This window comes from Molossus molossus, unplaced genomic scaffold (assembly GCF_014108415.1).
Source record: "Molossus molossus isolate mMolMol1 unplaced genomic scaffold, mMolMol1.p scaffold_m16_p_31, whole genome shotgun sequence".
NCBI classification, from domain to species: domain Eukaryota; kingdom Metazoa; phylum Chordata; class Mammalia; order Chiroptera; family Molossidae; genus Molossus; species Molossus molossus.
In genome coordinates, this window is record NW_023425368.1 from 1,978,849 (window position 1) to 2,003,093 (window position 24,245).

At 62.7% G+C, this 24,245-nt stretch overlaps 2 protein-coding genes across 3 annotated transcripts; one reads left to right on the top strand and one right to left on the bottom strand.

Annotated features, from left to right (window-relative positions):
• Positions 1–782: 782 nt before the first annotated feature.
• Positions 783–4,315, bottom strand: TMEM80 (transmembrane protein 80). The gene is made up of 5 exons (XM_036281088.1): positions 4,291–4,315; positions 3,829–3,848; positions 3,237–3,330; positions 3,062–3,154; positions 783–1,898 (listed from the first exon to the last, which is right to left on the bottom strand). The coding sequence occupies exons 1-5, from the start codon at positions 4,307–4,309 to the stop codon at positions 1,693–1,695; spliced, it is 432 nt and encodes a 143-aa protein (XP_036136981.1). The 5' UTR covers positions 4,310–4,315; the 3' UTR covers positions 783–1,692.
• Positions 4,316–5,053: 738 nt separating this feature from the next.
• Positions 5,054–24,166, top strand: DEAF1 (DEAF1 transcription factor). Of its 2 annotated transcripts, XM_036281085.1 has the most exons (12): positions 5,054–5,385; positions 8,355–8,452; positions 9,315–9,444; positions 9,707–9,853; positions 10,208–10,347; positions 10,782–10,847; positions 12,430–12,556; positions 12,854–12,982; positions 13,480–13,608; positions 15,132–15,376; positions 22,499–22,588; positions 23,747–24,166. In XM_036281085.1, the coding sequence occupies exons 1-12, from the start codon at positions 5,097–5,099 to the stop codon at positions 23,849–23,851; spliced, it is 1,695 nt and encodes a 564-aa protein (XP_036136978.1). In that variant the 5' UTR covers positions 5,054–5,096; the 3' UTR covers positions 23,852–24,166. The 2 variants fall into 2 exon arrangements, with proteins under 2 accessions (XP_036136978.1, XP_036136979.1); XM_036281086.1 differs by lacking the exon at positions 9,707–9,853 and having other exon boundaries at positions 5,254–5,385.
• The last annotated feature ends 79 nt before the right edge of the window (positions 24,167–24,245 follow it).

Consider the following 24,245-nt stretch of genomic DNA (forward strand, 5'->3'; position numbering starts at 1 on the left):
GACAAACCAGAGGTGGGAAGGCCGGCCCAGCCTCTGGTGACCAGCAGCCTGGCCCAGCGGGTGCGCTCCTGTGCGGAAGGCCAGCCCTGGAGGCCCAGGACAAACCAGAGGTGGGAAGGCCGGCCCAGCCTCTGGTGACCAGCAGCCTGGCCCAGCGTGGTGCGCTCCTGTGCGGAAGGCCAGCCCCTGGAGGCCCAGGACAAACCAGAGGTGGGAAGGCCGGCCCAGCCTCTGGTGACCAGCAGCCTGGCCAGCGGGTGCGCTCCTGTGCGGAAGGCCAGCCCTGGAGGCCCAGGACAAACCAGAGGTGGGAAGGCCGGCCCAGCCTCTGGTGACCAGCAGCCTGGCCAGCGGGTGCGCTCCTGTGCGGAAGGCCAGCCCCTGGAGGCCCAGGACAAACCAGAGGTGGGAAGGCCGGCCCAGCCTCTGGTGACCAGCAGCCTGGCCCAGCGGGTGCGCTCCTGTGCGGAAGGCCAGCCCCTGGAGGCCCAGGACAAACCAGAGGTGGGAAGGCCGGCCCAGCCTCTGGTGACCAGCAGCCTGGCCCAGCGGGTGCGCTCCTGTGCGGAAGGCCAGCCCTGGAGGCCCAGGACAAACCAGAGGTGGGAAGGCCGGCCCAGCCTCTGGTGACCAGCAGCCTGGCCCAGCGGGTGCGCTCCTGTGCGGAAGGCCAGCCCTGGAGGCCCAGGACAACCAGAGGTGGGAAGGCCGGCCCAGCCTCTGGTGACCAGCAGCCTGGCCCAGCGGGTGCGCTCCTGTGCGGAAGGCCAGCGCTGGAGGAGGCAGGTGCCTTAATTAGGAAACGTTCAGGGAGGTATAACTTCTTTATTGTGAACACTCAGTGGGGAGCAAGTGCACACCCATCTGAACGTGTCATCTCGAACCGAAGACGAGCAGCAGGGGTGAACAGGAGTCGCTGGGAGATCCACGCCCCCGCCATGTCCCGACCCCCACGCCCGTGGTGTCCTGGGCGCGTCTGGCATGGAGCACGAACGTGCCTGGCGTCCCGACCGCCGAGGCCGGACACGGGAGCCGAGGTGGCTGTCACCAAGCCCAGGGCAGGGAGAGGGTGCCACTGCCCCCACGGGTGCCAGTTGGGTCAGAAACCCCAGGAGCTGTGGCTGCTGTGGACACACCCCACACTAGAGCCGACTGGCTCTCTGCATCTTTTCTTTTGGAAGCTGTCCATCCAGGACGTGGCCTGAGCAGCTGAGGCTCCCTGTCCTACCCACACGGCTGTTTCCCATCGTGAGGACGTGTGGACGCGATGGAATGCAAAGACTTGCGTGAGAAATGCTGTATCACAGAGAGAAAATGTGTGTCATGCTGGCCTGGCTGGCTGGCCTCTGGGCACACCCTTGAGGGAGACAGCCAGGGCCACTACCAGGAAGCTGCTTCTCCTGGGAGGTGACAGGGTGAAGCCCACTGGCCCCTGCTGGCTTGGGGCCATCCTGAGGTTTGTCCCAGGGCAAGCCCTGACTTACTTGACAGCTGTCCCCAACACCTGGCCCCACACTTTGTCATGTCCTGGTCCTGCCCCCAAGAATACTCATACACCACCCAAACCACCTGACCCTGCCACACGGGACTGACTGGTAGGAAAATGCCCTTTCCTCTGAGCACCAGGGCAGGGACTGCTGGGCTCCCAGGAGGGCTCCTGTCCAGCGCTGTCCGGGGCCGAGCACGGCCTGCCTAGCTGATGAAGGCAGCGATGGCCACCACCTGCAGGACGGCTTCCAGGCCGTGGAAAGTCAGCAGCATGGCACTGAGGATCGAGTCTGCCCACAGCACCAGGGTCTGCCAGAGCAGGAAGTAGACAGACAGCAGGGAGCCGGCCACGGTGAGGATCAGGCTGGTGGCCAGCAGCGCCTTTGCTTCCGTCAGGTTGCCCTTGGTGCCTGGAGAGCAGAGCAGACAGGTGAGTGCCAGGCTGTGGGAGGCCCGTTCAGGACCCACCTCTGGCATGCACCCAGGAGAGGCTGCAGGACAAATGCCAGCACGCCCCTGTAGGGCTGAGGACATCCACTGGAAGACCACCCTCCACACACACTCACATGTCGGGAAGCAAAACGCAGAGGGGTCAGTCCCTCAGGAGGATGAAGACCAACCACAGCTCTGCCTCGCCCTGGCCTCTGGGTCAGCTGTGTGGGTGGGACAGACGGTCTGACTCCCCAAACCCATCTCTAGTGTATTCTGACACCTTTTTATAATTCCAAGTGGACCGAGGGGATTTTGTTTAAAATTTCCAAGGATATTTTATTCTGGGCAAAGGCCAGTCTAAAAAACTCAATGCGTGGTTAGAGAAAGCAAACTGTGCATTTCACAAACAGGACGGCCATGGAAAATGCTGGCCCCCACATGCCACTGGCTGGAAGCATGTGCCCAGGGCACCCAGGAGCCCACAGTGGGGGTGCTCAGGTGCGACAGGGCTCCAGCAGGTCTACTACTGCTCACCCGTGCCCATGGCATGGCTCCGGTCTGTGACAGTGGACACTAAGGCCCAGCACACTCAGCAGGATGGCTGAGACATGCTTCTGTCTACCCTCTGCCCCCCTCGGCCAGTCCGGTGTAGCTGGACAGGACGTGGCCCCCCGAGGTGCGGGCCGAACACGCAGTGATCGCAGTGCTGGCGAGAGTGGGCCTGCCCGTGAATGAGCAGGCAGAGCGGGCCCTCCAGGTGAGCTGGGGAGGGGTAGAGGGCAGAGGGCTGGCAGTGCTCCCATACACGCTGCGCAGGGCCTGGGGGCAGGACAGACGCTGAGGCTGCGGACCGGGTGCAGGGGTGGGCTGAGTGCTTTGGCACTGACGAGTGGTGTTACCCAGTGGCTCATGCTTCCAACAGGAAGCCTCTCTCTCAGGGTGCCACCGTGTCACTCGTCTTCTGGACAAAGCTTCTCAATGAATGAATGAATACTTAATGACGCTGTAAGGTGAACCCCACAGACACTTACATCGAGTGTCTCCAAGAGCCCCGACATAAATGAGGCCTGTCTGGAGTCACAACGGTCAGCCAGCAGTCTGTCATCCTAAGTACCGATGATTTCCAGTCGAGTCAACTCACCAAAGTACAGCTGGGCTGCTTCCAGGGTCCCCATCAGAAACAGCAGAGTCAGGTCGAGGACCAGGTAATTCTGAGGGTAACTGAAAACCTGACCTGGAGAGGACGAGCAACAGACCCGAGCTCAGGTTACAGGAGCCGCAACGAGAGCCCCACCTGCTCTCCCTTCACGACTTACTTTTGTACACGATCATCAGGAGCGTGGCCAGGAAATAAAGGGCGAAATAGGTCCCACTGAGACAGAGCAGCATCTGCAGAGGGACTGACGAGAGCTGGGAGGCGGTTAAGGACTCAGCCCAGTAGCCTCGCCGCCCCGGGTGCCCACCCTGGGCCGGGCAAGAGGAGACGATCAGCCCCTGCACACAGGGTGGCCACGGTCCTGCTGCCAGGCACCCACTGACACTGGCCCTGGCATCCCCGGAGCGGCAGGGCCCCCCGGAATCGAGGGCAGGGCTGAGAGCTCCCCTCACAGGGACACCCTGGCCTGGAGCCGGGGAACCGGGCACCGCAGGCCCTTAGGGGCCGCAGGCGGGACAGCTCAGTACACTGGGCTCCTTCGGGTGGCGTCGCCCTGACCACGGCCCCGATCACAACACAGAGAGAGAAAAAGGGTTTGTTTTCTTGAAATAAAAGGCATTTCTCTCATTTGGGGAGTTTTCTTGGGCTCTGCACACGCCGCACTTGTTGATGCTACAACGACCCTACGTGCATTCCGAGTGCGGGGCTCGCCTTCCCCCGCGGGGGTGGCAGCAGCTGCGGCAGCAGGATACGGCCGTGGACGACGCGCTCCCTGGAAGGCGAAGGGCAGCGGTGAGGCCGGAGAGGCCGGCGGCCACCCCGGCCCGGGGACGGGACACCGGCGACCCGGCCTCACTCCCGGGGCGCAGGCAGGAGAGGAGGCAGCAGCGGCGCCCCCCGCGCCCCCCGGCCGAGCGCACAGGCGCCGGCACCCCGCCCGCCGGCACCCCAGGCCCCGTGGCCCCGGCAGCGCGGGCGGCGCCCCACGCGGCCGTCCACGCAGCCGGCGAGGAGGACGGGGCTGCGGGCTCGTGCAACCCGGGCGGCGCGGCAGACCCGGCACCCGGGCTCCCCGCGGCGCCGCAAAGGCGAACGCCGGGCTGGTGGCCCGTCCGGCCGCAGCGAGAACCAAACCACAGCGACCCACCCCCGGGCGGCCGCCGCGCCCGCCCGGGACCCCGAGGCTCCCCGCGCGCGGCCCGCCGCGCCCTCACCTCGCCGCGCGGCCGCCATCTTGCCTCGGCCCCGCCCACCGAGTCCGCCGCGATCCCGGAAGCCTCTCGGCTCCGCGCCGCTCGCGTCCCTTCGGCCATTTTCGCCTCTGCTCCCGAAGGGGCCCCGCCGAGCCGCGTTTCGAGAGTTGACTCCGAGCCGCGGCCGAGGGCCGATTCGTCGGTCGGGCAGCGCTCGGGCACTTTCGGACAGGCGCAGGCGAGGAGCCGAGGCCGAGAAGACCCGGGCTCGGGAGCATTCGGCTCCGTTCGGCCCCGCTCGGCCCCGCTCGGCCGGACTCGGCTCCAGCTCGCGGCGGGGCGGGCGGAGCCTGTGGCGCGAGGTTCCCCAGGCCTGGCCGCGCTGCGTCGGAGGCCGGCGAGTGTCGACCCCACGGTCGGCGACCTGGGGCCGGGGACGACGGCCGGCGCGGCCTCCGAGGCACTGAGGAGGGCAGCGCAGAGCGCTCGGAGAGCCTCGTGCGGCCTCGTACCCGTTCGGACCGCCTCGGCTCCGCACTTCGGGCCTCTTCGGCCCTCCTCGGTTCCGGACTCCAGGCCGTCGGCTCCGCTCGACTGGGCCGCTTCGTGCCGGTTCGGCCCCTGCTCGGGCGGCCTCGGCTCGGCTCGTCGCGCGGCTTCGGGCGGCCTCGGCTCGGCTGGGCTCGGGCAGCCTGAGCCAGGCTAGGCTCGGCTCGGCTGGGCTCGGCTCGGTTCGGGCGGCCTTCCTCGGGCAGCGCGCTTCGGGCTCCGTCCCGGCCTTCGGGCGGCCCCGGCCGGCGCCTTCGGGCGGGCTCGGCGGAGTCCGGATGGAGGACTCGGACTCGGCCGCCAAGCAGCTGGGCCTGGCCGAGGCGGCGGCGGTGGCGGCCGCGGCCGCTGTGGCGGCGGCGGCCGCGGCCGCGGCGGGAAGTGAGGCCGAGGAGCCGGGGCTCAACAGGGACGAGGACTCGGAGGAGGACGGGGAATCCGAGGCGGAGCGCGAGACGCGGCGGGTGACGGCCGTGGCGGTGATGGCCGCTGAGCCCAGGCACATGGACATGGGCACCGAGGCTCTTCCCGGCCCCGACGAGGCTGCTGCGGCCGCCGCCTTTGCAGGCAAGTGCCGCCGGCCCGCGCCCGCTCGCCCGCACCTGCCCCGCGCGCACCGGCCCTGCACACACCCGCACGACCAGTCCGCACCTGCGCCGCGCGTACCAGCGCACACACCCCCCGCACGACCTGCCCCTCATCTGTGCCGCACATACTCCGCACGGCCAGCCCACACCTGCGCTGCATGCACCTGCCCCTCACACACACTGCACTCGACCTGCCCGCATCAGCGCCGCGGGTGCACCTGTTCTGCACATAACTCGCACGCCCAGCCAGCACCTGACTCAAGCAGGCACCTGGCCCAGCCTGCCCCGCACAACCCCCTCAAGCCCCCGCACAACCAGTCATGCACCTGCTCTGTGAGCCCAGTCCACACCTGCCTCGCACACAGCCCCTGTGCCTGCCCTGCACACACCTGGAAGACCAGCCTACACCTGCCCTAAGCACCAGTGCTCCCCATGCACCTACCCTGCACAGCCCCAGCACCAGCCCACTCACTTTCCCGGCTCCTGCCTCACACCTACATTGTGTGCTCTGTCCTTCCTGCACACCTGCCCTGTCCTTCCTGCACACCTGCTTCCTGGACCCCTTTTCCTTGCGCCAGCCCATCCCGTCTTGTTCGGCACTCTGTGCTCTTTCTGAAACTCCTCAGCACCTGCCCCATGTTTGCCTGTCCTGGGTGCATGTGACATGATGGGGTGGGGTGGGGAGCAGGCATGGATCCTGTCTTATAGGAGGAGCCTGAAGGTGGGCATGTCTGGTTATCCTGAATTCTAAGGGCCAGTTCAGGTGTGACCTGAGGGCTGGAGAGCAAGACAGTGGTTACCCAGCTGAAGGCAGGTGGCCCTGGGGCAGTGATGCCAGAGGTCAGCTGCCTGTCTGTCCTTCACCCGTCCTCTCTTTTCCCTTCTGCTTTCTCTTTTCATGAATTTCCCCTTCTCCCGACGGCATTCCATCAAGCTCCCTTCCAGGGGAAGGCTGGCACAGACTGCTGGCCCACATTTTGTTTTTTTTATCCTCATCTGAGGGCATTTTTCCCCCTTTTTTTTTTTTGTTCCGATAAAGTGGGAGGGAGAGAGAGAGAGAGAGAGAAACATCGATGTGAAAGGGACACATCGAGTGGCTGCCACCCACATGACCCAGCCAGGGCCGGGGACAAACTGCAACTGAGGTACATACCCTTAGCGGGAACCGAACCCGGGTCTCTCTGGACCGCGGGCCGACGCTCTAACCGCTGAGCCAAACCGGCCAGGGCACATTTTGGTTTTTGACACAGGACATTCTTATTCTCAAGTTTTGTGGCCCATGGAGCTTCAGGCAGTGGCCCACAATGTCTTTCAGAGGTAGTCCCAGGCCATGTCCCAAAGAAGATAAAGACTTTCCCAAGGGTTGGTCCTTCCCAGCTGGAGGCTCCTCAAGGACTTGGTGCTGAGTGCCTGAACCCTTGGAGAGCATCTTATTATTGTCACACCTGAGGCACGTGTGTGGTTCCTGTGTGTGTGACCTGGTGTGTGTGGTCCCAGGGTGTGTGATCTGGCGTGTGTGGTCCTGGTGTTTGTATTCTTGGTGTGTCTGGTCCCCTGTGTGTGGTCCCTGTGTGTGTGGTCTCGGGGTGTGTGTGTGTGTGTGTGTGTGAGGGTAAATGGGCTGTGCATTCCCTTAGGTGGCCAGTTAGCCCCTTAGAGGCTGTGTGGGGGCCCAGTGCCTGTGGTCTTCGAGTGGTCTGTTTGGAGTCCTCAGAAAAGCAAGGGAAGAGTCTGTGGCTCTCAGAGGGTTGTTTCCGTTGCTGAACTCTGGGTTAATGTTGGGATTTTGCACTATGAAGTTTTCCTTCAGGTGTTTGTCCTTCTTACATGTACTTTTCCAAGTTCAGAAATGTGATGTCATCACCCATCACGACATCAGAAAGGTGTATTGACGTTACGTTTTTTCTGCAAAACTTTAAAGTTGTGTTTTGTGTGTGTTGAAGCGGGGAAACTTCCTGTTAGGAGCTGCCAAGGTCCGGCAGCTTCCAGGTGGTCTCTGAGGCTGTCTCCTTGGGCAGAGGCTGCTTGCGTGGTCTTCAGACTTGAGTGTGTGTTCAGACAGGGGGCGCCTCTGCACGCGGGCTCTATGGGACAGTGGCCTGTGGCCTGGTAGTGGACACGGATGGGGACAGGGGTCTGCAGGTCACTTTGGTGGGGGTGGGTTGAAGGAATGTGCAGAGGTCTTTCAGGCAGCATTGTCAGAGCACCTCCCAGAGAAGCCCTGGGCACAGGATGCTCTCGAATGCTGTGTGACCCGAGGGCCACTGCCTGGCCAAGGCGCTGCTCCCCTCTTTGGAAGGGCTCTCCAGAGGTGGTGCCTGAGCCGAGTGGCATGGGCATTGGGCGTGGGCAGTGCACGGGTGAGGGTAGGCTTGGGGGTGACTGGTGGCTCAGAGGTGGGAGGGGAAGCATGGGGGAGGTGGGGTGCAGCTCACCAGTGTGTGGGTGCTGCGGGGGCTTGGGGACACAGGTGAGTCACCTGTTGGTGTATGTAGGGTGAAGGGGGGCAGGGCCCCCCAGGGAGAAGGTCAGGAGGTGTCCCCACCAGGGAGGGCAGATGCAGGTGGCGCTGCTGCGCCTGGGGGCGTCTGCTGCAGGATGCGCATGGTTCTCTCCTAAGGGGGGCAGAGGGGCAGGGGCCAGGGTGAGAGGGGCAGGGGCTGGGGGCAGAGGGGCAGAGGCCGGAGCTTTGGCGGAGCCTGGGGACCCCGGGCAGGCCCACCAGGTGCAGGGAGCAGGGCTCCTGGCGGCTTTCACTGCAGCAGGAGTCTCTCCTGGAGACAGAAACTGCCTCTTTCTGGAAGAACTAGACCATTCAGACTGGCCCGGAAATGTTGATCAGGCCTTCCTGGGCAAGTGTGGGCGGTGCTGACTCCTGCGCCCCGAGAGCGCTGCAGAGGGTGCGAGGCCTCGGGCTCCGAGGCGCTGAGTCAGGCTCCTGTGTTGCAGAGGTGACCACTGTGACAGTGGCCAACGTGGGCGCCTCGGCTGACAACGTCTTCACCACGTCGGTGGCCAACGCTGCCTCCCTCTCCGGACACGTCCTGGTAAGCTGCTCCGTCTGCAGCCCAGTGCTGGGCTTCCTGGTCTCTGCTCTCAGAATTGAGGTGGGACCAGCCTGTTATGTGTGGGCAGAGGGGCCCCACCTGCTGCATCCGAGAGGTGCCTTGTGATTGAGACCGAGCCCTGTGGACGCCCTGACCCAGGCCCATGCACCCACGTGCATGTGGGGTCGGGGCCCTTCTACCCCATGTTAAACCTCCATCACACCCCCTGATTTGAGGATGGTATTTACAGATGTAAGGAGAGGTCTCACTGGCCTTGGTTGGTTTTACCTCTGAACCTGAGAGCATTTGACCATCTCAGAATGCTGGCTCTGGGCAGGCGGTTTGGAGGGCTCGAGTCACCTGGGGTGTCTGAGTGAGGCAGTGGGCAGCGGGTGGGCCGCGGGTGGGCTGCAGCTCCAGCAGGGACGGGAGGGCAAGCCGCGGCCGGCCCAGAAGTAGGCGGATCATGGAGATGCAGTGTGGTCGAGAGGCCCCGATCTCTGGTGGCCGGGGGCGACCGTCCCTGGGTGGGACCTGGCGTCGGAAGGGGGTCCTGTGCCAGGCCAGGCTGTGATCACAGTCTTGGTCTCTGGGAAACCCTCCCTGGGGACCTGTGCTGGTAGACATGGGGGCGTTTCCTGTTTCCAGGGCTCCTGTGGACACACTGATTCAGTCACTTTGACGAGTGATCTCGAGGGTTTGCTCAGGGCCACATGGCTGGCATCGGCTCCTCCCTGTGCTGGTCTTTGCGAGGGACCAGGAGGCGTGGCAGGCGTCCCCTTGTTAGCGCAGTTAGCGAGAGCCCTGCTGTAGGAGCGCTTCCCGCCGGCCAGGCGACAGGACTTAGGGGCGCTCTCTGTAGTCCGGCAGGACCGCCCTGCAGATCGGGGACAGCCTGAACACCGAAAAGGCCACGCTGATAGTTGTGCACACCGACGGGAGCATCGTGGAGACTGCGGGGCTGAAGGGGCCCACAGCTCCTCTCACCCCAGGTACGGCCTGCCTGCTCCCCGCCTGTGGGGTGCGTCCTGGGCATGGGCTGACTGACTTTGTGGCAGATTTGGAATAGCGAAGAATTAGGACATGCAAGTAGAAAAGGGGAGATTTTTCTGGGCTGAGGAGTTGCCCGGGGTGGAAGGGCAGTGCTGCTGGGGGACAGTCTGAGAACCCCCATTGATCTCGGCAGGGTCGCCCTGTCCTGGTTTCTTTCCATGCGTTCGGGGCCTCTCACTGCCAAATACATTCTTTGCCCAGGTCCTCAGTCTCCTCCAACCCCTCTGGCTCCCGGGCAAGAGAAAGGGGGGAGCAAGTACAACTGGGACCCGTCTGTGTACGACAGCGAGCTGCCCGTGCGCTGCCGGAACATCAGCGGCACCCTGTACAAGAGCAGGCTGGGCTCAGGTAGGCCAGGCCCGGCCACCGGCCTTGGTCAGACTCCCCACCGTGGGCGGCCCCCACGCCACGCTGGGGCCACATAAGTCAGTTAAGAACATAGGCGATATCAGGGGCTCCCCAGGAGGTCGGGGTGATGCCGGGGTGCACAGCAAGCGCAGTGACCCCTGTGCAGGAGGGGCAGGGCCCGCACGCAGCCTGCGTTCTGGCTCAGCACGGCGTCCCAGGGGCTTGGTGTGGTGACACTGGGCAGTGGCTGCAGGCCCAGCAGGCAGGTGGTCAGAGGTGGGAGTGGGTGAGGTCCCATAGGCCCGGATGGAGCGGGGCAGGAGGCGGGAGCTGAGGGCCGTGCTGCTGTTCCAGGAGGCCGGGGTCGATGCATCAAGCAGGGAGAGAACTGGTACAGCCCCACGGAGTTCGAAGCCATGGCCGGGAGAGCCAGCAGTAAGGACTGGAAGCGGAGCATCCGCTACGCGGGCCGGCCACTGCAGTGCCTCATCCAGGTGCCAGGCCATCGCCAGGTCCCGGCGTGCAGGGCGGTGGGGCGGTCCCAGGCCCGAGCCAGACTCACACTGGACGCCAGTCCCTGGGCAGGTCACTTCACCTCTGTGTCAGTGCCCTGCTGTTCTGTGGGACGGTAGTGACGTTTGCCTGTGGTGGGGGGGCACCATGGCGGGGGCACCGGGTGAGGAGGCAGCCTGCCCGAGTGCACATGGTGCCCCCTGCAGTCTCCTCTCGTCAGAGAGGCTCTGTCTCTCGGCTTTTGGCTCTTGGGGAAGCCATAGGGAAGGGCTCCTTGGAATTAGCACTTCCTACAAGGAGAGGGGTCAGTCCTGCCCCCAGCAAGGGCGTGGGGGGAAGGGCGTGAAGGAGAGAAGCCTCTGGACTTGGCTGACACTCCGGTGGACTGACCTGCTGCGGCTCCTTCTCGTTCCAGGACGGGATCCTGAACCCTCATGCCGCCTCCTGCACCTGCGCCGCCTGCTGTGACGACATGACCTTGGTGCGTGCCTGCCCCGCTGTGCCCACCCACTGTGCCCGCCCACTGTGCCCGCCCGCTGTGCCCACCCGCTGTGCCCACCCACTGTGCCCACCCCCTGTGCCCGCCCCACTGTGCCCACCCCCTGTGCCCGCCCGCTGTGCCCACCCACTGTGCCCACCCCACTGTGCCTGCCCCGCTGTGCCTGCCTGCTGTGCCCGCCTGCTGTGCCCGCCTGCTGTGCCCACTGTCTGTGCCCACCCACTGTGCCTGCCTGCTATATCCTCCCGCTGTGCCTGCCTGCTGTACCGTCCCACTGTGCCCGCCCCGCTGTGCCCGCCTGCTGTGCCCGCCCACTGTGCCCGCCTGCTGTGCCCGCCCACTGTGCCCTCCCGCTGTACCTGCCTGCTGTGCCCGCCCTGCTGTGCCTGCCTTGCTGCCTTCCTGCTGTGCCTGCACAGGCACTGCCCTGGCTCCTCTCGAGCTTGCTGTGCTGCGTCCCTGGCACCCTCGGACATCAGAGGTTGTTAGCGGTTCTCAGACATTACTGTGCTGATTGACGCCTTGGCTGGGCATGTGGTCGGCCCCTGGGTGGTTGTCCATGGGAAAGGAAAGCTGTCGTGTCACCATCTTAACTCCAAAACCAGACACTCTCATTTATTAAAAAAATTTTTTTCTGTGTAGTCTTTAGAGAGAGAGGCAGGGAGAGGGAGAGAGATAGAAACATCGATGAGAGAGAACATCGATTGGCCACCTCCTACATGCCCCACACTGGGTATCGGGCCCACAACCTGGGCATGTGCCCTGACCAGGAATTGAACTGGCAACCTCATGGTGCTGGGTCGACGCTCAGCCCACTGAGCCACACCAGCCAGGCCAGATACACTTTTTAATGACAATATCTCATCCGATTGGGACTCTCCACAAAGACGTGGAAATTGCAAAGGGGGAGCAGGGAGAAATTCTGGAATTGAAAGCAGACGTCCTGAGTGGTGCTCACTAGGTGTGCTCCCCACAGCTGGTGGCTGAGAAGGGCCAGTGCTGCTGGTGACCCATGCACACCCCAGCATAGACCCAGTAGGAGCTTGGGGACAGGCAGCACAATTGTCCCTGAGGCCTTAGGGACCACCTCGCAGCCCTCGGCCCAGGGCTTCTCCACAGGAGCCCCCGTCACCTGCGCCGCTTCTCGTCGTTGCTGGTCCACGGGTTTTCCTGTCTAGTTCCCGAGCCCAGTGCTGCTTCTTCCTGGTGCCGGGTGAAGCCTCTGCTGGAACGCCCTTGCTGCGGGCGGTCTCCTCCCTCCTTCCCCCGGCCCTTGTGTTCTGTCTTCCAGCGGTTCCAAGCGGTGGATACATTGTGTTCTGTCTTCCAGCAGTTCTCAAGCGTTGGATACATTGACAGCACTCTGTCTTGTTCCAAGCGCTGTTACTGATGTGTTCCTCTTGAGAGGGTCTTGTCATTCTAAGGAATTTGGGGCCCAGACGGGGCGGTTCTCAGTGCAGCTTGCCTCCTGCCGGCTCCTGGGACCAGCGGAAACAGGCCCCACGGAATCCGTGGAGTGCGGGGGCTGCTTCACGCACAGTGTCCGTCTCCCTGTTTTCCCCAGAGCGGGCCTGTGCGGCTCTTTGTCCCCTACAAGCGGCGCAAGAAGGAGAATGAGCTGCCCACAGCCCCAGGGAAGAAGGAGGCCGCCAAGAACATCACGCTGCTCCCGGCCACTGCCGCCACCACCTGTGAGCTCTGGACGGGGCTCCCTCCCCACGCGCACCCTGCGGTCACCACCCACTCAGTGTCCCTTTGGGCCTCTGGTTAAAGCACCTACTGCAGGGCCATCAGCATCCTCCCACTCCCCTTCTGCCCTGCCCACACCTGTGGACGGCTTGATGGTCCCCCACAGGCGCCCAGGGTCCCTGGTTTCCGTGTCCTTGCAGAGGTGACTGCAGCGTGCTCCGTGCCCACACTCGGGCCTGGGCTCCCGGGGCCTTCCTGAGGCCCCCGCTGTGTGGTGAAAAGCGTGTGTGCTCTTCCAGTTACTGTGACCCCCTCAGGACAGATCACTACCTCTGGTGCATTGACCTTTGACCGGGCGTCCACTGTGGAAGCCACTGCCGTCATCTCGGAGAGCCCGGCCCAGGGCGACGTCTTCGCAGGGGCCACAGGCAAGTTGTTGGCACCTGCCTGACCCGCCTGGGTCCTCTGGGTGGGCTCCAGGCACCTGGCACGCAGAGGGACCTGGAGCAGGGTGTTCCGCTGGTCAGGAGCCATGTGGGCACCAGGCAGCCCTGAGCCTGGGCAAGGGGGGGCATGGGGAGCAGGTCGGGTGCGGGCCAATGAGCTGGGGTGAGACCACGCCCCTGGAAAGCTCACAGCTACTGACCCGGCTCTAGACCAGCGCTGCCCCACAGAGACACACGTGGCCACGTGTGGCGTGACTGCTGCAGCAGCCACACTGGGAAAGGACAGAGTGGGCGCTGGTGTCTGCTGCTCCACTTCACCCAGCGTGTCCCCGGTTCTGCTGTGTGCACAGTTCAGACCCCCCGTCACCAGGCAGCCACCCTCCATGGCAGGAGCCGCCTGGGGGACGGAGCAGCTGGGGACCACGTCTGTGCTGCCAGCAGCTGGTCACGAGGCCACCCCATCCCTTTCCCACCCACAGTTCAAGAAGCGGGCGTGCAGCCCCCCTGCAGGGCCGGCCCCGCGGAGCCCCACTACCCTGGGTACCAGGACAGCTGTCAGGTCGCGCCCTTTCCGGAAGCTGCGTTGCCAACAGCTCATCCCAAAATAGGTCAGTCGGGAGTGCACCCCCCCGGAACCGCACCTTCGCGGGGATCTCTCACCGGGGTGTGCTTGGCCTCCGGCGGCGCTGGGCCCGCCGCCTGTCTGTCGGTACAGCTGTTTGGGAACGAGGCCACGCCCGGGCTCGTGTGTACAGACAGTGTGACCCGCGAAGCCACTAGCCTGTCCCCCACAAGGCCCTGGCGCGTGCGGCACACTGCTGTGCTCTGGGGGCCTCGCAGGCCTGCTGCGGTTTCGGGGCTCCCAGCTCACGGCTCCCGACCAGGCTGCACTTTCATAACTGACCTCGCTCTCGCCTGCTTGCTCCAGTCTCTGCCCCTTTAGACCCTCTCACCCTTAAATCACGTGCTTCTGCCCCTTCCCCAGCCGAGCCTCCTGCACCCGGTGAGCGCCTGGGCGGGGCCTGGGTGGCAGCTGAGCCCTCCCTGTGGTCAGCGCATCCCCAGAAGAGGAGCCAGGAGGCCTTGGCTCTGCCCCCAGGCTGTGTGTTGAGTCCCTGCTTCCGTCCAAACTGCAGAAACCACAGGCTCCTGCGGTCCCTTCCTTTCCATCGTTGTGGCTCTTCTCTGACTGAGAAACCTCAGTTCTCTGATCCTCGATCAGGGCGACCACAGACGCCCAACAGATGTCCTGCTCCGCAGGGCGCAGCCAGGGGACCCCTCGTCGTCATCCAGTCGCTTCACTTTGTTTGTTTAATGTTTTTTCCTTTATTGATTTTAGAGAGAGAGGAAGGGAGAGGGAGAGAGAGAGAGAAACATGGATGAGAGAGAACATCGACTGGCCGCCTCCTGCACGCCGCCCCCTGGGGATTTGGCACATCTGGGCATGTGCCCTGATGGGGAATCGAACCTGCGACCTCTTGGTGCAGGGTCAATGCTCGACCACTGAGCCACACCGGCCGGGCTCATCACTCAGCTCTTATTTATTGACTTCTCATACACATTTTTATTGATTTTTAGAAAGAAAGACATTTGCGCCCTGGCCGGTTTGGCTCAGCGGTTAGCGCGTCGGCCTGCGGTCCAGAGAGACCCGGGTTCGGTTCCCACTAAGGGCGCGTACCTCAGTTGCAGTTTGTTCCTGGCCCTGGTTGGGTTGTGAGGGTGGCAGCCACTCGATGTGTCCCTTTCACGTCGATGTTTCTCTCTCTCTCTCCCACTCTATCTGAACAAAATATCACAAAAAAAAAAAAAAAGGGAAAGAAAGACATTTGTGTGAAAGCGGGACATCTGCCCTCTGCCCTCTGCCCTCTGCCCTCTGCCCTCTCGCCCTGTCGCCCTGTCGCTGTCCTCGCGGCAGATGCTGGGGGGCCACGGCCTCCCGCAGGGCACGTCTGCTCACGGTGTGTGTCCCCATCCGGAAGCCCAGCCTCCCTCGTGTCCGCAGCCACAAGAGCCCTGACGCTGGGCATCGGGAGCCGCCCCCTCCACCCCCCTCCAGCACTGGAGGACCTGCATGGGGTGTGGGCCAGAAGGGGCCGCGTTCATGCTGATTGTCCTGCTTTCCAACTCCTAGTGCTGACCTCCCTGCCGGCCCTGGCGGTCCCACCCTCCCACCCCACCAAAGCCGTGTCTCCCGCGGTGGTCAACGGGCTGGAGCTGTCCGAGCAGCGGAGCTGGCTGTACCTGGAGGAGATGGTCAACTCCTTGCTCAGCACAGCCCAGCAGCTGAAGACACTGTTCGAACAAGCCAAGCAGACCAGCTCCTACCGAGAGGCTGCCGCGGCCCAGGCCAGGGTGCAGGACGCTGAGCGGAAGGAGGTACCATGAGTGGGAGCAGAACCTGGGGTCCTTGTGACCAGGCGTAGGTGTGGCCAACACCAGCCCCGCCAGAGACAAGTCAGAGTCAGAGTAGCATGGAGAGCAGTGTGGATCGGCCACTTCTTGCGTCCAGCTTGGGAGACGCTGTGAGTTAGGGGTCGAGACAGATGAGGTCGGGGCTCCTGCTGCCGGGTCAGGGAGGGACAGATGAGGCTGGGTCTCCTGCCGCCGGGTCAGGGAGGGACAGACAAGGTCGGGTCAGAGAGGGACAGACGAGGTCGGGGCTCCTGCCGCCGGGTCAGGGAGGGACAGACGAGGCTGGGGCTCCTGCCGCTGGGTCAGGGAGGGACAGATGAGGTCGGGGCTCCTGCCGCCATGTCGGGGAGGGACAGTCGAGGCCGGGGCTCCTGCTGTCGGGTCAGGGAGGGACAGACGAGGCCGGGGCTCCTGCCGTCGGGTCAGGGAGGGACAGACGAGGCCGGGGCTCCTGCCGTCGGGTCAGGGAGGACGCAGGGGGAATGGTGACTGGCCTTCACTGAGCCTCCTCACGGCCAGTGTGCATTTGGGTTTGTAAGCGAAAGTCAAATTGATATTCTCCTATGAAATCTTTTAATGTATTCCTACTTTTTATAGATCAGAGGAAAGAATAGCTTTTAAGGTTTTTAATTTTCTGAATGACTTTTTTTAATTTAATTTTTTAAATGCATTTTTGTTTTGTTTTTTTTAGAGAGGAAGGGAGAGGGAGAGAGAGATAGAAACATCCATCAGCTGCCTCCTGCACGCCCCCTACTGGGGATCAAGCCCACAACCCAGGCATGTGCCCTGACTGGGAATCGAACCAGGACCTCTCAGTCCATGGGACGATGCTCAGTCCACTGAGCCACACCAGCTGGGCTCTAAATGATTTCCTTTCTTTTTTGTTTTTTTTGTTAATCCTCACCAGGGATTATTTGTCCACTAATTTTCAGATAGAGTGGAAGGGAGGAAGGGAGGGAGAGAGAAACATCAATATGAGAGAGACACTTCGATTTGTTGCCTTCCACATGACCCCAACCAGGGCTGGGGTTCGAACCTGCAACCCAGTTAAGTGCCCTTGACCAGAATCGAACCCGCAACCCTTCGGTCCACAGGCCGACACTAGTTGCTGAGCCACACTGGCCAGGGCTAATGATTTCTGAATATGTGACTGTTTTTCTTCAAACTTCCTTTACTTATCAATCACAATGGACGTACAACCTTGCACTAGTGTCAGGTGAACAGCTCGGTGAGCATGCGTTTATGCGTTTTGTTAGGTGGGTCCCCGATAAGTCTGGTGTCCCCGACACCTTTGTAACTTGTTTTCAAGGGAGAAAAGTGTTGTTTCTATCCCTAAAGGAAGAGATAATGTACAAATCCGTGAAAAGTACAATTCCAAACTAATACCTACGGAATGCTGAATTTTATGGAAAAGAGAAACGTGTAAGGACCAAACATATTTATAATTATTTACCCAAAGAATGTGGGTTCAACTCTGTGCCCTCAGAGGGCCCATGGGCTCTCACACTCCCTGGGTGGTGGGTTTCAAAACAAGATACCAAGTCCCGGCCCAGCTCACCGTCCTGTGGACGGATGCTCGCTGCCAGAGGACCATCGCCAGCATGTCTGCCCATCAGCGTCGACCACCGTGAAGCCATGGTTTATAAATAACGTGGAGACAGGAGCAGCTGCCAGAGCGCTGCCGATGGAGAAACGAAACCAAACCGACAGCCAGCGTCAGTACATGAAGTTGGCAAAGGCACCTGATTCACGGATGGAGAAATGAAACCAGCCAACCAAACAAAAAAAAGAAATGAACTATGAGCCAGTTACTTTATTAATTTCTACAGCAAAATTGCCTTCTGGCCAGTTAGTTATATGGTGAAAGTTCCTGTGGGAAAGTGTGTGGAGAAAACACCGGACACAGTCCTGAGAGGTGTGTGACCTTGTCCTGGGCCAGGAACTGAGAAGGCCCCTCCGCATTGCCCCTCCCCTGTGAGAAGGCGTACCTGCCGCCCACCTTGGGGGATCCACTTCCAGCGTGCGGTCTTTCGTTGCCGAGGCAGCAGGTCGCGCATCTGCACAGCCGTTCTGCGTGGTTCCGTCACTGCCTGTGTCCCTTGCTGCCACTCAGTGACCCTCTTGCCCTTCAGTGCATTGAGCATTTTCATCAAGCCTCCTCAGCCGGTCCAACACCTGGGTCATCTCAGGGTCTGTTTCTCTTACCTGCTTTCACCCTTGACTGGGGATGCATTTTCCTTTCGTCACCTGTCTAGTGATTTCCGATGGTCTGTTGGACATTTTGGTGTGTTCGTGGTAGAAACCGTTGGGTTCTGCGATCTTCCCCCCTGGAGAGCGTTGGAGCGTTGGCTCAGTTCCGAGAAGCTGTCAGGTTCCTGGCTGGCCCACTGTCCACGTTGTCAGGGTGGTCTGTGCTCGCTCCTCCACCTGGCATCTGGGACATGAGGTTTTCCTGGGTTTCAGGGACCCCACGGCACTCACGGCCCCTCGAGCCCTTGCTGGCTGCAGCCCCTTTGCCTCGAGGGCTGCGATTCCTCTGTCGGGGCGCACCCTCCGCCTGCTGCCCGTTGCTGTCAGCTCCACACTGCTTTCTGCGCGACGCCCATGACTGCCTGGGAGGGCCTGCCCGACAGGCGGCTGAGCACAGCCAGGCGACAGGCCCGCACTGACGTTCTCTTTCTTTGAACGTTCTTACTGATTTTAGAGAGAGAGGAAGGGAGAGGGAGAGGCGTCGATATGAGAGAGAAACATCAATCGGTAGCCTCCTCTCTGCACCCGAGTAGGACCGAACCCGCAACCTGGGCATGTGCCCTGACTCAGAATCGAACCCGCAACCTCTCGGTGCACGGGCAGTGCTCAGCCCACGGAGCCACACTGGCCACGTTTGCTTTCTGTTTGGATTCGTGACCCATGGAGCAGAGGTGGGTCGTACTGCTGGTGACAGTGCTGATCATCCACCTGCTACATGTCTGGTACGTGCCAGTCCTGGTGTTTAAGTTCTTCATTGTATCTGGTTTCAGAGTATAAATGGTGTCATGATTGTTATTGTCCGTCCACACTTTCCCATCTTTCTGATCCTGTACTTCCGATAAACCCCTCCTGTGCGTAATGAGAGACAGCGAACGGTTTTTCTACATTGAAATATAATTTACGTACCTGAAGACTCACCCTTTTTTTTATTTTTTATTTTTTTTATCCTCACCCGAGGACCATTTTTGCATTTATCTTCAGATAGAGCGGGAGGGAGAGAGGGAGGAAGAGAGAGAGAGAAACATCGATGTGAGAGAGACACAGCGAGTGGCTGCCACCCACACAACTCCAACCGGGGCCGGGAACAAACTGCAGCTGAGGTACATGCCCTTCGCGGGAACCGAACCCGGGCCTTTCTGGTCCGCGGGTCGGCGCTCTAACCGCTGAGCCAAACCAGCCGGGGCGAGACTCAACCTTTTAAAGTGCACAGCCCAGTGGTTTCTAGTACAGTCACATTTTGTGCAACCATCACCACTGTCTGCCTCCAGAACATCTGATCACCCCAACGCGACCCCCAGGCCACGAGCAGCCCCCCGACCCGGCCTTCGCTGACTTGCTGTGTGTGGACCTGAGGGTTCGGACGGTCACCGGAGTGGAGCTGCACCTCCTGGCCCTGGTCTGGCCTCGCTCAGCGGCCTGTCGGAGCTTCCGCTGCCCGTGGCCGCGCACTGTCCGTGGTGAACGCGTCCGGCCCTTGGTGGGCGTTTGGCTTGTTTCTGCGCTTGGCCGCCGCGCGCACGTCGTCACGTCTTGGGCCTGTGGGTGTCTGGGCTCCGTGGCGGCTGTGTAGCCTGCTGCGGCCCTGCCAGCCCGTCTCCCACGCGGCCGCACCGGGTGCAGGTCCCGGCCCACGTCCTCCCAGCACCTGCCGCCTGTGCTGGGTTCCCGCCGCTCCGGGGGCCAGGCAGTGGTTCTCGTAGTTTGACTCATGTTTCGACAGGATGATGCCGCCGAGCTTCTTGCCATGTGTTCGCGGCCATTCGTGGGTCTTCTCTGGGGCAGGGTCTCTCAGACCCTGTGCCTGTTTTAAATTGGGTCCAAAAACCAATGTACTGTAACAAGCTTATTTACTGAGTCCATAAACGGCATTGACTTGGTGCACCGGCGTTGATGGTGGCAGCCATTTAACCCCAGCAGCAGAAGAGGTTTGGGGATCATTTTAAAGGGCAGGCGGGAACCCGAGGTAGAAGGTGCCGCCCAGGCTTGCGGGGCAGCGGCCAGCTCCAGGGCTCCTGCCGGTCTGCACGCGGCTGTGCAGCGTCTAGGGCGCAGGAGGGAAGCATGTCTGCCGTGTCCCCGGTTCAGATTGTGCGTGGAGCACAGCTTGGAAAACGAACACTTCAGCTCCTAGAATGAATGACCCTGGGCCTGTGTCCAGTCCCACCCCACCCAGGCTGCTGAGGCTGCGAATGTGGAGACACAGGCCGGACGGACAGATGGGCAGGTGGAAGCTCGGGTGGGGCAGCGGCCGGAAATGGAGGGGCGTGTTCTCAGCCCCAGTTCCACATCTCCCTCCACTGCGGCCTCCGCGGGGTCACAGGGATCTGCCGTCCCCTCCCCACCCGAGTGCTCTCCGGCGTGTCTCCCCGCGGGCGGGCTGCGGGCCAGCTGCTGTGTGTTGTTCTCACGCGGGAGTAGCCACAGCTCAGCTGCCATCGTTCTCAGGGTCCGGAGCTGGGTTCCTGGTTCAGGCGGCAGGTGGCAGCCCATCTGGGCAGGCGGTGCTGACACCGTGCCCCTCGGGGCAGCCTGGAATGCGGATGTGGCTGCGTGGGTGAGGCCCCTGCCCCTGGCAGGCTGGGCTTTGCGTCTTCCTGTCATTCGATGCTGTTCTCAGAAGAAATGTGACAGGAAGCCCTTCGCCCCGAGGCCTCCGCTGGGAGGGCCCAGCCGCCAGGAGGCTCAGCGGCGCCTTGGAGGCGGTGGGCTGTCTCCAGCACGCGGCCTTCCCTCCAGCCAGAGACACAGCGTGTTGTTCTCGAACAGTCTTACGGGCTCGTGGGCCCAGGCAGTGGTGTGGTGATGGCCAGAGGAGTGGGGGAGCAGGAGGGTGGAGGGGATACATGGTGATGGATGGAGACTCGGGGTGGTGAACACAGCGCACAGATGACGTGTCACAGAACTGCGCACCTGTGTACTCGTTAACCAGTGTCACCCAACACAGTCAACAAAGAAGAAAGTTATTGAGAGCTGAGCACGTCACCTACAGGAAACTGGCAACACGTGTCCTCCTCCATGTCACAGACTGAGCAACACCCTACGCCCCGGACGCATGGACTCGCCACCTGCTGACCAGGGGTCCCCAGTCTGCTCGGGAGCCCCCTTGGGGGTGCACATGGATGCGTCTCACCCTGTCCCCAGGATGCCAGCCGGTGGCCCTGTGCTGACCACAGCACCGGGATGCTCGGTTCTCATGAAAAAATGAAGGGCTCTGGAGAGAACCGGCAGCTCGGAGGGCCCTTCTCCGGACACCCCGCAGGGGCTGGGGCTCTGGAGACCCCACGTGTGCCTGGAAGATGGCGACAGCAGTGCCGGGGGCCAGGCGGGCAGGACGCGGGCAGTCCAGGCGGCTCCTGCAATGGCCGTCTGAGTGGTCTGTCGGGGGCCTGGTGGCCGCTGAAGGACACCCACCAGTGTGAGAGGGAATGAACTTCCCGTCCCTGAGCCCAGGCCATCGAGACCCTGAGGACGCTTTCGTGACGTTGAAATCTCATTGCAGGTTCTTCCATTTGCTTCGGTTTTGGGAAGGTTCGGGGCTGAGAAGGCAGAACCTGGTAACCAAGTGGGAAGATCCCGTTTGAACCCCTCCCACACGGTCTCCCTGAGTCTGGGGTGTGGGGGACGAAGCCGGGACAGTGGTGGCTATGGGGTCAGGAGGGCGAGCCCTCCCTCCCCAGCCCCTGGCTGAGCTCAGGGGCACGGGCCCTGCTGCACACAGACTATAACTGGAATTTAAAAAACCAGATTTGGTGCAGCTCTGACCGCGGGTGCTGCGGTCATGTGTATAATCAGCTCGGCCGATTAAACCCGGCAGGAGAGCAGTGACCTTGGCCGGCAGGGGCACCGCGTCCGCTGAAGCCCGCGTGTGGCACCGCAGCCTCCGCAAGGGGTGTCCGGAGCTGGCCGCCACCCTGCTCCCCTCCTGGGGTGCAGACCTGCTCTCCCTCCGGGAGCCTCTGCCTGCAGACTGTCTGGTTTTCTCCTGAAGCGTTTTGTCATTTAAAGTCGAGGCAGAGGGCAAACGAATGTAGTTCCCTGGTCCTGCGGGACGCCCATGGTTTCTGAGGTGAGTGCCCGCTGCGGGTGGGGATGCTCGTCCTGGTAACTGCAGCATTCGGCAGAGAGGGAAGCAGAGCCCAGCACAGAGCCCTAGACGCCCTGGCTGCCTGTGGCCGCGCAGGGCTGGGCCCCCCTCGCAGGGTCCCAGCAGGTGTGCCCTGGCTGTGCTGTGCTCTCCTGTTGCCGGCTCCACCTAGTGAGTTGACCGCGGGGCTCTCATCTGCACACTTCACTGGTGGGGCCACCAGGGCCGCCAGGGACAGACGGGCTGCTCCCCAATCCCATAAGTTAGGGGAGGCACACATGGCTCTGGCTGGTGGGGCTCAGGGTTGGAGTGTCCTGGTCCAGGGCCCTGGCTGGGGTGTGAGGGAGGCAGCCAGTCAGTGTCTCCCTCCCTCTCTCTCCCCCCTCCCACTGTCTCTAAAAATCAATGGAAACACCCTGGGGTGAGGATTCACACAGACACAGCACATACGTGTCCGGGGACCAGTGGAGGGAGGGCCCGGAACGGGGTTGGGACCGGGTGTGGGCTGCTTGGCGTCTGCTGACCAGAGTCAGCGCATCCTCCCTGCGGGCCCACCGAGTCCGGCCCGGCCTGTCCCCGACCAGAGGAGTCTGCCCGGCCCGGCTGGCTGTCCGGGCAGAGAGATCAGTATTGTGGAGGGGGCAGGCATGTCCCTGTGGGCAGCGCTGGGGGCAGCACGGGTCGGGGTCCGGGGGGGTGGCGCCCTGCTGTGCCCACAGCAACCGCAGCGCCCGTGCTCTGTGTCCTCACAGCAGTCCTGTGTCAACTGCGGCCGGGAGGCCCTGAGCGAGTGCACCGGCTGCCACAAGGTGCACTACTGCTCCACCTTCTGCCAGCGCAAGGTGGGTGCCTGTGCTGTGGGTGGGCCCTGTGCCCGTGGGTGGGCCCTGTGCCCGTGGGTGGGTGCCTGTGCTGTGGGTGGGCCCCGCGCCCGTGGGTGGGCCCCGCGCCCCGTGGGTGGGCCCTGTCCTTGTGGGTGGGCCCCGGGCCCCGTGGGTGGGCCCCGCTCCCCGTGGGTGGGCCCCGCGCCCCGTGGCCTTTGGCCTGTGGTTAGCGCCCAGCCCTGGACAGCTTGTCGTGGGTCATGACAGTCGGTGACTGGAGACCTGTCTGTCCCCATCACTCGGCATGTTTTGATTCTCATGGGCCTCGCTCGGAAGGGCTGGAGGAGGCTCAAGGCCTCCTGGTCTCCTCCTCTCTGTGCCCATTTGGAGGGTCACTGGGGGGATGGGCCGGGCTGCCATCTGGAGCTGTGCCTGCTTCTCGGCCGGGCCCTCCAGGGACTCCAGTGGCGGCCCCAGCACTGCCCGTTCTCAGCAGAAATCCTGGGGGCGGGTGACGGAGCAGGGCTGTGTGGGGTGTGGCACATGGCACGTCTGGGGGCTTCGGGTGCTGTGGGGAGAGGACCCCGCCTGGGGCCTGGAGAGCAGGGCTGCACAGGGTAGCTGGCTGGCTCCTCCGTCCGGGCTGCATGCGCCTGTTTGTGTTCTTCCCGGTGTGCGTTCAGGCGTTCAGGTCGCCTCACTCTGTCCCCCCTCACCTCGCCCTGTGCCCGGGTCACATCTGTCTTGAGTGACGCATGGCCCTCTGCTTCCCTGGCCATCCAGCCTCCTGAGAGCCCAGGTCCGGGCTCCACGTCCCACCTGGACACAGGCGGAGGCCGCACCTGCCCTACCGGGGGCGGGGGGAACCTCGCTGAGCCCCCACACTGTCCAGCCTCCAAGCGGGCCCCGGCTGCAGCTGTTTTCATTTTTGCAACTAGAAATGACACTGAGCAGCAACCCTGGGCACAGATGTCTCTCTGCAGGGACATCGGTGTGTTTAGATCCTGCAGGGATTAGAGCGTGGACGCCTGTCAGGGCCTCCGTGTCCCAAGGCTCCTCCTGGTTGTTTGCCTGTGGTGGGCGGGCCGGGGCCGGAGTGGGGAGCTAGCCGGTGGGGCCCAGGGCGCCCAGGCGGCCTTGGGGTGCGGCTGCTGGTAACCCGGGCCTTCCCTGCAGGACTGGAAGGACCACCAGCACATGTGTGGTCAGGCGGCTGCTGTCTCCGTGCAAGGAGAGGAAGTCCACGTGGCCGAGAGCGTGATGGAGAAGGTCACCGTGTGAGGGCTCGCGGGCCGCTCTCCGCGGTGCCTGGGATCTGTCGCAGGCCCAGGACCCCTGGAGGACGGTGGGGGGCATTGAGAAGGTGAAGAAACTTGCTGGCCAAGTGGTGAACAGACTCTCAGTGACCTGTGCCGTGGAGAGGAGCCCGCCGCCGGAGGCCCCGCGGAGGGTGGCAGCGAAGGGCCCGCCTCTGCGGCGGCCGGTGCACGGGCCTCCTCACGGGCTGCTTCTTGGATCACGAGGGTCCGGTCTTACCCAAGGGAGTGTTGTGTGTGTAACACGCATGTATATACACGTGTCTCAATAAACTTGTTCCTCGCCCCACCCACACACAATTCCAGCTCCGACTTCTGACACTGGGAGGCCTGCCTCCGCGGCTCTGTCCTGATCTGGC

Coding starts and splice junctions, on each gene's coding strand:
- TMEM80 (XM_036281088.1), bottom strand. Junction 3,155..3,236: donor CCTGATGATCGTGTACAAAA/GTAAGTCGTGAA, acceptor CGTCCTCTCCAG/GTCAGGTTTTCAGTTACCCT. Junction 1,899..3,061: donor AGCAGCCCAGCTGTACTTTG/GTGAGTTGACTC, acceptor TCTGCTCTCCAG/GCACCAAGGGCAACCTGACG.
- DEAF1 (XM_036281085.1), top strand. CDS start 5,097: ATGGAGGACTCGGACTCGGCCGCCAAGCAGCTGGGCCTGGCCGAGGCG. Junction 8,453..9,314: donor CCCTCTCCGGACACGTCCTG/GTAAGCTGCTCC, acceptor CGCTCTCTGTAG/TCCGGCAGGACCGCCCTGCA. Junction 12,557..12,853: donor GGCCACTGCCGCCACCACCT/GTGAGCTCTGGA, acceptor GTGCTCTTCCAG/TTACTGTGACCCCCTCAGGA.